The sequence below is a fragment of the Gallinula chloropus genome (genome assembly GCF_964237585.1).
Source record: "Gallinula chloropus genome assembly, chromosome: 17".
NCBI classification, from domain to species: domain Eukaryota; kingdom Metazoa; phylum Chordata; class Aves; order Gruiformes; family Rallidae; genus Gallinula; species Gallinula chloropus.
Window position 1 is genome coordinate 11,236,028 of NC_140102.1, and position 11,136 is coordinate 11,247,163.

Consider the following 11,136-nt stretch of genomic DNA (forward strand, 5'->3'; position numbering starts at 1 on the left):
ACCAGTCCAATATTTATCCATGTTATCCACATTTTCTCTACCTATAACTGTTGATTTGAAATGTATTTGCTTTCAATAATAACCAATCTAGTTGAAGTGACTGTATTTTATTTTTTTTAGCTTCCTGACTTCCATTAAGCACAGCTAAGGGCTAGAACTAAGTAAGCTGGAAACAGAGCTTAAGATCAAGACCTTTTCCTCTGCAAATTGCCTACCATCTCTGTTGCATTAATGCCCACAGAGTTCTGCAAGACTATTGTAATATATGTCTGCTTCACAAAGAGAGCAGAGGAAATAAATGACAACAGAAGAAAAAGAATTCAACAGTTTACATAAAAAGGAAACCAAAGCAGAAGTGCTTAGCAAAAGCTGATTGAGTTCACCTACCTATGGTTTATCCAGTGTGGAATATTGTAGTCATCACCCAATCTGGAGTCTCCAGGTCCACAGCGATTATGGAGCTGTGAGGAATTGAGAAGCAGAGCAACTAATTGTATCTAGCTAGTCACATTTCTAGCAGGAGCAGAGAGAACGGATAAGCAGCATGCCTTACCTTGAAGAGAGGAACAGCGTGCAAAGGTTGTTCTCCCATGCATACCAAGTCGACACCTATCCCTGTAAACAAACAACAGTAGAGTTTGGCTATTTACCAAGCAGGACTGACATGCTAAACTGATCATCAGTTTCATCTGAAAGCCTAATCTCTCTTTGTATCAGGTATTTTAAGATGTAATGACACTGAAAACGGTAGTTAACAGTCCTGTGGTGTGGAGACAAAACAACAGCACCACTAGGAATATATAAATATTTCTATTTATTCTAAACTAATGCAAATCACACAAGATCATCCTTTATGGGCAGGTTATGCACAGACAGATGAAGTTCTCTATCACAAACAGAAGAAATTAAATGCCTTTATGTTCTCTGTAAATCCAGCCATTTCATTGAAGGGTGCACCAAGTCTTGCAGCTGTAACCCCCTTTCCACACCACACAAGTTAGAGCAGATGCTTTTTCACAGCAAAAAAGGGCTAGAGCTTTGCCAAACACCCCTGTTTGCCTCCACAAAGACTGCATGGCATCACCAGTTATTTACCATTGTCGATCATCCTCTGTTTGGTCAGAATCATAAGGAGTCGATCCACTTCAAACACCCCCACCCCGGGTGTGATCACCACCGACATCTGGCCGGTCCGGTCGAAGTTGCGGTTTATGTAGTGCTTGTCGAACACTGAGAGGAAAGAGCAGGGAACACTTTAAAAGAAGACAGATGCTGGATGGTTTGGGGTTTGTCTTTTCAGAGCAAGGGGCGTTACTCTCTGACACTGATATTAAACACGTTTCCACAAAGCACATGCAAGCACTGAGAGGGCTTGTATATAGGTTGGTCCACTCAAGAGATGTTAAAGCAGCTACAGGTGAGAGAAGAATTAGGGCAGAAAAAAAGATGAAAACCAGATACATTAAAAAAAAGTATTTTTCTCATATGCTCTTCCTTTATAACATCTAAAAAAACCTCACCAAACCCAAACCCAACAAACAAATCCCCCAAAGCACCCAACAAGATAAAGCCCATTAACAATAATTTTAAGTAACATCCTGTGTTCCCTCACAGGGGAATAGCAAGACAACAATTCAAGTGACAGAATGACATCTGATGTACAGAATCACAAAGAGCTGATCTTTGAGGAGCCCTTCCAGCCCATCAAATCCATCTCCCTGATAAAAAGATGCATCAGCTTCACTTAAATGACATGTAATCCAACCTGATTTTGAAATGCTTCCATAATTTAAAATTTCAACTTCTATTCCAAGAGATTCTCATAGAAATACACAGCTGGAAGAAAATTTTGTCCTAACAATGCCACATAAATGGTTCCTATAGCCAGAAATACCCAATACTCAGTTATTTTAGAGCCACTGTTTTTTCAGAGATAGCCTCCTTTGTATCTTTTGACAATTTAAGCACCTAATAGTCCCCTCCTAATATTCACAGTGTTAAGGAACAAGCAACAGAAGTCTGCATGCATTTATTGGCAGTTGGTCTAACAGTTCCTCCCCTGTATATTTTTATCCATTGTCATAACTTACCATTGAATGAAAGATTTATGGCTTCCAGGTAGTTCCCTTGTGCTGAGGTAGAATTGTAACCTGGAGGAAAGCCCTCTGGACAAGCGTTCAGAAAGAAAAAGAGGGGGAAAAGGTCATCTCTATATAGAATAGCTTTAAAAAAAACCCAAACAACCCACCCTAAAAAGCCTCCTGCATTTGTAGTAAATACTTTCATTCCAACAAATCACAGAGAAAACTGGTATTTCTCACAGAAAAACCCAATCAACATAACCTAGCCACGAGAGACCAAACAGAACAATACCAGACTCAACTGAAACTAGACTCTACAGGGAGTAACAACAAAAAGAAGAAAGAAAAGGGCACAAAAAAGGGTGTAAAAGTGTGGGAAAAGAGGATTCTTTTACCTGCTTGCTCTAGTCGTACCAACACAGGATACTGGATGAAAAGCTTTTTAATGGTCACAAGCAATGAGGTCCATTCTTCTCGTCGCTCATTCTGAACTACAACTCTAGAAAGAGCACAACTTAATGAGGATCATGAAAGTAAGCTATAAAGAGGAAGCTAGAAGGGATGAACAAGCTGCAGAAAAAGGAATGTATAATCACAGAATTGTAGGGGTTGGAAGAGATCATCGGGTCCAATCCCCAAGGCTGGAGAAGAAGGTGAGTATTTCTTCTGCTGGGCAGCATGTTAGAATTGCTACATACTACGTATTTCTAGCAACCACTAAGGTGTAGATGCACACACAAAGCTGGGCACATCCCCAGCCAGAATAATCTCCTGCTTCTAAATAGGTGATGAGCATTATATACCATATAGCATCACTGCTCTGCAAAGTGGCAGGATCACTAACAAGTCCGAGCTCAGAATCAAGCTACAGTTTCAACAGCTACATCTGCTGTGACCATCAGCCAGAGCACCAGTACCTAACTGGGAACACATGTGGTTTCAGCAATGGCACCATCTGTTCTTCAACTACTCAAGAATGCAAAGATGTGTAAACCAGCCAAAGTTTATGCAAAAGCTACTCCCAACACTACCAAACTTCTCATTTTATTGGCAATCCCAACAGAGCACTGCCAACACAGTACTCACATGAAAGATTGACTTAGCAAATACGAGTGTGCACTCACAGATGGAATGGGACTACCCACCAATCCACTGCAGGTTTCAGACAGTTTTTCACTATCCTTATTCCTTGCAAGGTCCTACAGTTAATAACATGATCCTCTCCACACAGGTTGTACATACACTGTGGGACAAGAGGTGAAATAACTGTAAGACATACTTGTAAAAATCTTCATAAAATCTTCCCTCGTGATCCTGCCGGATTGATGCGCGGTGCGTTTCAGGAAACTCATCTGAAACCAAAACAAAAGGGTGGATATCCTGTGCTCCTCTGTAGAAATGACTCATCTTTTCTAACAAGGAGCTCTTATTTCCATGTAAAAAAAACCCCAACAACAAATAAACACCCCAAGAAATACCTCATCCCCTACACGATACTAAAATTGCTTGTAAAGCAGAATGACAGCTTGAGTCTGACAGGGAAAATCTGCCATTTATTCTCTGATGTAAGGTTCTCGCTGTGGTGCTTTCATAAGGATCGCTATCTATCCACCATGGCTGGTAGGGAATAGTTTAGAGCATAAAAAAAATAGGGGGGGAAAAAAAAGACTGGCAGCCTGTGACCAACTTTGAAGAGAGGAAGAGATAAGTTTAAAACTAAACACAAAAATACAGGACTTCTGTACCTATAGATTTTGCTTCATAAAACGTTCTAGAAAACAGGACCACTGTCACTTCGTGGCTGCAATTCTTCTCCTGTCCAGGAAGAACAGATGGAAAAAAAGAAAACCTTTAAGGGACATACTCAGTAGAAATCCTTGTATATACACATATAATGACACCCTCTTTCACCTCACACCCAGGAGCAAAGGTAATTAGTAATAGGCTGCTGCATGAGTGCTGACTATGCCCCTATGTACTGCAAGAACGCTCTCCCCTGTAGATTCTCTGCTTCTAGGCTGTATCACATTTAAATGGGAGCACTCTCTATTAATCTCCAAAACAACTTCTCTCTGCAGTTGCTAAGATACAAGATTTTTGTTTTAAAAATACAGTTGACTCAATTTGCTTATACATACAGCAATTTGATATTCTTGTTTCTGTTTAGAGACATGTCCCTAAAAGTTCCAGAAGTAAAGAATTAAGACTTCAATAAACAGCTAAGAGTGCTAATGCATGCAGTGAAGTTAAGCACTGGCCACCCCCTCCAAAGGAAACACGTGAAATGCTGCTCTTGAGCCTCAAACTGGCACATCAAGGGGCTCACTAAGATGGCAAGGACTTGTTCTTTCAGAAAAGGATGAGCTCAGTCAGCTATTTACCTTCCATTTTGTGAAGAGGTCAGCAAGGAAACCATTCACAGCTTTCTCAAAATATAAGTCCCCTGCAAAGTAAACATCTCTGAAGCATCAAATAACAGCAGTTATTTCAACTATATTTAACCCTGAGATTCTGGGACAACTATTTTGATTAGAATCACAGTAGCTGTGTGCATAAAGAATGCTAGCATCATTACAGCAAAGATGATAAAAAGATTTAAAAGCATGACTGCTTCAGAAATGTAAATAAGACTCTTACTGTCAAGAGGATCTGACCTTCAAATTCATTTTTCCAACACATTCACAGCATGCTGGGAAAGCATCTGTACTATCTTTTAGGCATAGCAGGCACAACGGATGCCCTGCTCAGTTTTGAGTAGCTGCCCAGTTACATATGCCTAAACACATGCTCAAAGGAAGTGGCAAGAGGTTTGCTAAATAATTAAGCCAGAAAATAAATAGGACAATGACACAGAGAAATGACTCATTCTTAATGCTGAAAGTTTTAATACTTCTAGCTGAAGTATTCTTCTGCCTGAGCTAAGCAGGGTTTTTGCTTCCTTGTTAAGCCAAAGTTAAGAGAAATCTAAAACATCAAAGTCCACTTTGCACAGGACTTCCATACATTTCTGGTTTCAGGATTCCCACAGGCTTGGACCTGCCCTCATCACCAAACACATCTATATCCACAGAAAACCTTTCCAAGGTTCACATTCAGTTGGTCCCCTTGATTTCATCACTGAGATCATGGTAACCCAAGCTCTACAGTAGGGGCAGGAAAATTACAGAATACCCAGGAGACAGAAAAGTGTGGCACTGGAAGTAAGGATCTAAGGTGGCCCCCCCCCCCCCTCTCAGAGCACTGCCTAGGCCAAAGGTGGGATATTTGAGTTTTCTAGTAGTGGCAGAAATAAATAGTGGTGGCAGCAGTGGCACTTTTCTAATATGGGCAGGAAGGAGAGCTGCTGCCTTTCAGTATCAGGCAGGTCAGTTACCTACATACCATAAATATCAAAATCCCACATTTCACAGCTCATCTGGATAAAAATATAAACCATGGCAGAAGTGGAGCGGAACACCACCTGTGAAGAAACATAAGATGTTATTTAAAACAAGGAACATCCAGAAAAAGGGTCAAATGCAGAAGTTAATTACAGAGTAACACGATATGATTGTGCCCACTGCATCATTGGGAATTTCCCCTCTAACAGATGGCATTTCAACAGCCTGAGTAATTCCTAGTCCTGCCAGCATGGAAGAGTTGAAGTTTACTAATCATTCATTCTCCTGAACTGATTGTCTTCACCTTACAACACAGCCAAATCAAATGATGCATTAAAATCTGTAAGCAAGACAGAATTACAAGAAACCCATCAAGGAAAGGAGAAACTTCCTTTCCCCTGCTTCCTGAAACCTTACCCGGGTGTCCTCACTGATGTATCCACAAGTGACTTTCTCATTCTTTACCCACAGTTCACCTGCCTGCGCTCTGGAAGAAAAGGAATGCAGAACATTTGCTAGCCAGAGTGAATATGGATATTAGAGAATCAGTATTTGAGCAAATAAGGGATGTACCAAAATCTGCAGCCAAGGGTGACTTGAAGACAAGAGTAGAAGTTTATTTGGTTAAAATCTGATCTTTAATCCAAAAGAATTCAAATAGCCTCTGCACCTGCACATGTCCTTGTCCCTTTATCATCTCACCAGTAACTGAAGAAACCCTCATCTAAACTATTAATAGATATTGAGAAGGAGGGGAAATATAACAAGAAGTAAAATTATCTGGCATTCAACAGAAGCAACAAGTGTGGTTGGCTGTCCTACTATCAGTTTCTCCCACCCCAGATCCCCACCCCATGGTGCAGACAGAAATCTGTGCAAGAGTCAGAGAACAATAAAATGTAAAGAGTTTTTCAGAGAAGAGTCTCCAGCTGTATACTCTGGACTCACTGCAGTCACAAGTAACAGCAAGCCTTCAGAGGAGGCACTGACCTGATACCCGCAAATTCAACTTTCTGCGTGACGTATGCACATGTGCTGACCTGAGAAAGAAGAGTTACAGGTGTTAGAAGCACAGCAGGCTCTGAGTGAGCAGACCAATTTATATAAAAAACCCCAACAAACCAAAACCATTCACTCAAACACATGGCTTCTGCCATAAAACCACAGACCACATTCACTACTAATACTTCAACCTACAGAACCGCTACCACAGACAGACAACAGAAAAGTTTTTAACACATATGAACATTAATTGGGTTCACTTTCTAATCTACTGCTCTTAGAACAGCCAAAGACTGCACTTCAGAGATGCAGAAACAAATACTAATGGTTGCTTTTTAAGTGGTACTATCAGAGAGGGGATACTGCAGCACATTTCTGTTTGAAAAACTTTTGGATTCAATTGCTTCCAAAGGTAATAAAATATTAAAATTCAGAACACAAGAAAAAACCCTCTCAAAAGCATTTTCATTGTTCAAGCCAGTAATTAATATTACTGCAACAGAGTAGGAAATGATGGAACTAATTCTGTTCTGCAGCTCATTTGCATCCATTTCCCCAGCTGTGATGTACCACTTGCAGCACAAGTCCCCAGGATGAGCACCAGCCTCATCTTCAGTCTTCTGTATTTTGTAAAATGCTTACTTCCTTTTACAGCAAGCAAGGTATGTCATCTCCTCCACCCTACACAAGGACAGTAGAGGACTTACTAAACTTTTTTTCAGTCGCCACATGTCCCCACGACCAATATACTGATCTTTGAAGGTCAGCTCCACCAAGTCCAAGGTCACCTCCTGGGAAACCGAAAGAAAAACAAGTGCTTAGATTTTACTGGATGTTTCTAAGTAGTGCCCTTCAACCTGTTCTTTTAAGAACCAAAATGTTACTGGGAGAGCCCTTCTAAAGCAAGTCAATACTGCTAATAGATGTAGGATAAAAGGGAAGTCCCATGGGAATAACTGCTGAGGTTGTGTGTGTACCTGGAACCGTGACATGCTGCGCAGTGTGACCTGGAAACGCCAAAGGACTCAATTCATGCTGCAAGTCTCAGTGCAAATTGGAAGCACAAATAAAACAAATTACTTCTGCCACTCATGACATTAAGGAAACCTCACTTCCTGAAGATTTTTGACTTGTGTCAAATGAAAGCTCTGTCCAAAACTCTTTTCTATCTGGGACATTTACAAGAGATGCCTCTCTTACAAGGCCCTCTGGTGTCAACGCAAATCCATGACATGGCTCTTCTTTTGACTAGGCCACCTGCTGTTCCTCTTTACTCTGCCTGGTTATAGAATCATAGAATCACAGAATCACAGGGGTTGGAAGGGACCTCAAGGGATCATCGGGTCCAACCCCCCTGCCACAGCAGCTCCCCAGCTCAGATTGCACAGGGCGGCATCCAGATGGGGCTGGAATCTCTCCAGAGCTGGAGACTCCACACCCCCTGGGCAGCCTGTCCCAGGGCTCCCTCACCCTCACGGGGTAAAATTTCTTCCCCATGTTGGTGCAGAACTCCCTGTGCTCCAACTTGCAGCCATTGCCCCTTGTCCTGTCCCCACAGACACTGAAAAGGGGCTGCCCATTTCCCCCTGCATCCCATACTTAAGATATTTATAAACATTAATTAGGTCCCCCCTCAGTCTTCTTTTCTCCAGGCTGAACAGCCCCAGCTCACTCAGCCTTTCCTCATAGGGGAGATGCTGAATTTCTGGAAGTTAGAGATATTTGAAATTTCTAAATTCTAATTTTCTGATTTCTAAATTTCTACTAAGCTGTGTTGCAGCTGGTCCACAGACTTCAAGAAGAGAAGAGTGGTGGTAGGGAAAGAATGAAGAGGCACATAACAAACAAATGGTTCAATTGCTCAAGCCTTGTTTTCTTAGGAAAGAAGGCTAAATACCTTTCAATAAAAAAATGCCTTTTATTCCTCCAATACTACTGTAGATGGAAATTCACAGGGCTCTGATCTGAGCTACATGAAGGGCCAGACGGAATAAAGCTGCAAAACCACCCACCTTTGGGTCAACAACATTGACGTGGACATCCTGGTAGGGCCGCAGTCGGAAAACTTGTGCTACTGTTTGATCCACACTTATAGTTTCTGCCACAAAAATGAGAAGAGACAACAGACAAGTGAACATCCCCAGAAGGTTTGAAGTGGTTTACAAGTACAAAAGCAATACAGTGAGCCCATCATCAAACACTTAGGGCCTCTGCAAAATAAAAACAAACCCTCCCCAGCTTATTTTCAGCTACAGCCCAATTTAAGAGTTGTTAAAACAGGCAAGATAAACTCAAAGTTCAGGGTGAACTAATTCTTGCAAGATACACAGCTGGTCAGAGAAGGCAAAAACAAAAAATTCAGGCAAATGTTCTTTAAAGCATACCCCATGTTACTCACAGATTAAACAGAACCTTAAAATTTGTTAATAAAATTGTAATCCTTCTATTCCTTGATTTCTTGCCAAGTCACAATATATGCATTAGTCAATCACAGGTTCAGCCCAGCACATAATCTCAGCCTGTGACTTCACTAGGGACACTGCAAGCCCAGCATTTTACCTTTCTGCAAATCTTCCTTAAGTGACTTCACTTGCAGAAGCAGGGGACTAGCATATGAAAGAGAAAAGAGGTAGACAAATTGAAATACCAATAATCCACTCTGGTAAATCACTCTCAAAGCTATTTAGTAACACAGAACATGCAATAAGCTAAAGAGAACCACTAGCATTTGCTAGAGTTTTGTACATAACCTTGTCTTGCTCTTTAAACCCCTTGTAATTACAAGGTAAAGATGATACTCTAAATGTGAATGACACAGGAACTTCTCAGAAACACATACAAGTATACTCCTGCTCTTTAGATAAAGGCTGCAGGATGAACAGCTTCATATAGGAAGGTTTATGTTTTATAGCCAGCCAGGGTGCCACCTTAGATCCTTACTTCCAGTGCCATGATCATTAGGTAACAAGTACCTCTATTAAGAGGATAAACACACTGTAGGTTCTATATTCAGGTGCCACCTGCCCTATGGAAGGTCAGCAAGCTAACACCAAACACAAAGAATTACACCAGCTATAGCTGTCCCCTTTTCTTCAAGGAGGAAAAAAACATGTCAGCATTGTGAAACAAAGTTTAATCAGCAGCAAGAACCTCTCCCTCTAGAAGCCACTGCACCAAAATATGGCCTTCCAGTGCTCTAACCACACCTGACTGAGAGCAGCAAAGAGAATTCACCTGTATTCATCGTTGGGATGTGCGATTTCCACTACATCTCCCAGCTTGATTTGAAGAAATACTTTAGGATTCACCACCAATTCATCATCTAAGAGACAGAAGTGAATGAGGAAAACTGCAGAGAACAGATACGTACCAAACACAGATGCTTGCACAGTCAGATGTAATGGCTTACTCTACACTAATAGACTAGCCCAGGATTAACACCTCAGCAACACGTTATACTGACTATGTGACAGTGCTCCTATCCCACCAGCTCAGTCTGGGCATTCCTGTAGGCAAAACTTTCTCTTTCAAATTACAGAACTTTCACAAAAGATTTGTGCAGCAAAAGAACGTGTCTTAACTGGGTAGGCAGGCTCTTCCTTTAGCTTTTTCATATAACAAGCACCAGCAGGAAAGTAAATAGCTATGGGACCTTAACGAGCTTTATTACACTGTGACTTTAAGTCTAGAAGTAGGAAATAAACAGAGGACATTTTTCTCAGGCCACAGAAACATGTCCACATGCAGTCACAGTCATTGATTTGTCTGTCACTTATTAAGAGTGAAACATAAGGTTAAAACAAATGTGATGCAACAAAAGGGGAAGGAGAATAAAGCCATTTGGTTTTATAGGTGTGATCTCATTCTGTTTTGACAAATGCAATTTTATTCTGCTGTATCTTGCTACTAAAAGAGCTCTCCTAAATCTGGCTGGTAATACCACTCATAACATCAGAGTTTCATCCTCACTGCTTTCCTAAAAAGACCAGTAACTCAGCTTTCAATTAAGAGCCTTGGTCTCATGGTTATGAACCAAGAGATACTGACCACTGCCTCCGAACCCCTTCTTATGTATGACGAGCTTGTACACCTTGTTGGTTCTCATCTTGAATTCCAGTTCTTCTCAGCTGCTTTGAGTTGAAGACATCTAGCATGGAAATAAAGGCAAACACAGATTTTGTCATTACAAACCCATTTTTTATGCTCTGTGCATGAACAAAGGATGTCACACCACCACATAGCCAAGAATGTGACACCTGAAAGGCAGACACATTACAGAGTTTAATAACAATCCCTTCTACCAGAGCTCTAGGAACACTGCCTAGAACTACCATGCCAGGACCACTCTCTAAAATCATACCTTTGCTATTTCCAGGATAAATATTGAACATTGTGTTAAATGCATTAAAATGAATGCCCAGACTTATGCCCACCACCACTTCTATCATCTGGTTTAGCCAGTATGTCTCTCTCACATCTTTTCCCACATCTTTCAGCCTCTGGACCCCAGGGTGGGATGCTTTAGTGCCGAGGCAGAGCCGTATGCTGCAGAGGCACTGGGACAGGAAAACATCTCAGTTGGAGGCACCGCTTCACATCACGTTGCATTAACTGCATCAGCCACCCTGATTTTCCTTCCTAACCCTGGAATTTTACATAGAGCATGTTTTTAA

The 11,136-nt window shown here is 41.3% G+C and overlaps 1 protein-coding gene across 2 annotated transcripts in view; it reads right to left on the reverse strand.

The window, feature by feature from the left end:
* Window positions 1–10,568, reverse strand: part of DEPDC5 (DEP domain containing 5, GATOR1 subcomplex subunit) — a gene marked incomplete at its 5' end in the record, with an annotated part of 44,681 nt that extends 34,113 nt beyond the window's left edge. For both annotated transcript variants that reach the window (XM_084271958.1, XM_084271957.1), the window contains 16 exons: window positions 388–461; window positions 554–615; window positions 1,096–1,230; window positions 2,091–2,165; window positions 2,477–2,580; window positions 3,361–3,433; window positions 3,827–3,896; window positions 4,463–4,524; window positions 5,463–5,541; window positions 5,879–5,948; window positions 6,452–6,501; window positions 7,171–7,254; window positions 8,476–8,561; window positions 9,023–9,069; window positions 9,698–9,785; window positions 10,511–10,568. In XM_084271958.1, coding sequence (XP_084128084.1) covers window positions 388–461; window positions 554–615; window positions 1,096–1,230; window positions 2,091–2,165; window positions 2,477–2,580; window positions 3,361–3,433; window positions 3,827–3,896; window positions 4,463–4,524; window positions 5,463–5,541; window positions 5,879–5,948; window positions 6,452–6,501; window positions 7,171–7,254; window positions 8,476–8,561; window positions 9,023–9,069; window positions 9,698–9,785; window positions 10,511–10,568 — 1,217 coding nt within the window. The remainder of the gene's footprint in view (window positions 1–387; window positions 462–553; window positions 616–1,095; window positions 1,231–2,090; window positions 2,166–2,476; window positions 2,581–3,360; window positions 3,434–3,826; window positions 3,897–4,462; window positions 4,525–5,462; window positions 5,542–5,878; window positions 5,949–6,451; window positions 6,502–7,170; window positions 7,255–8,475; window positions 8,562–9,022; window positions 9,070–9,697; window positions 9,786–10,510) is intronic.
* Between the last annotated feature and the right edge of the window lie 568 nt (window positions 10,569–11,136).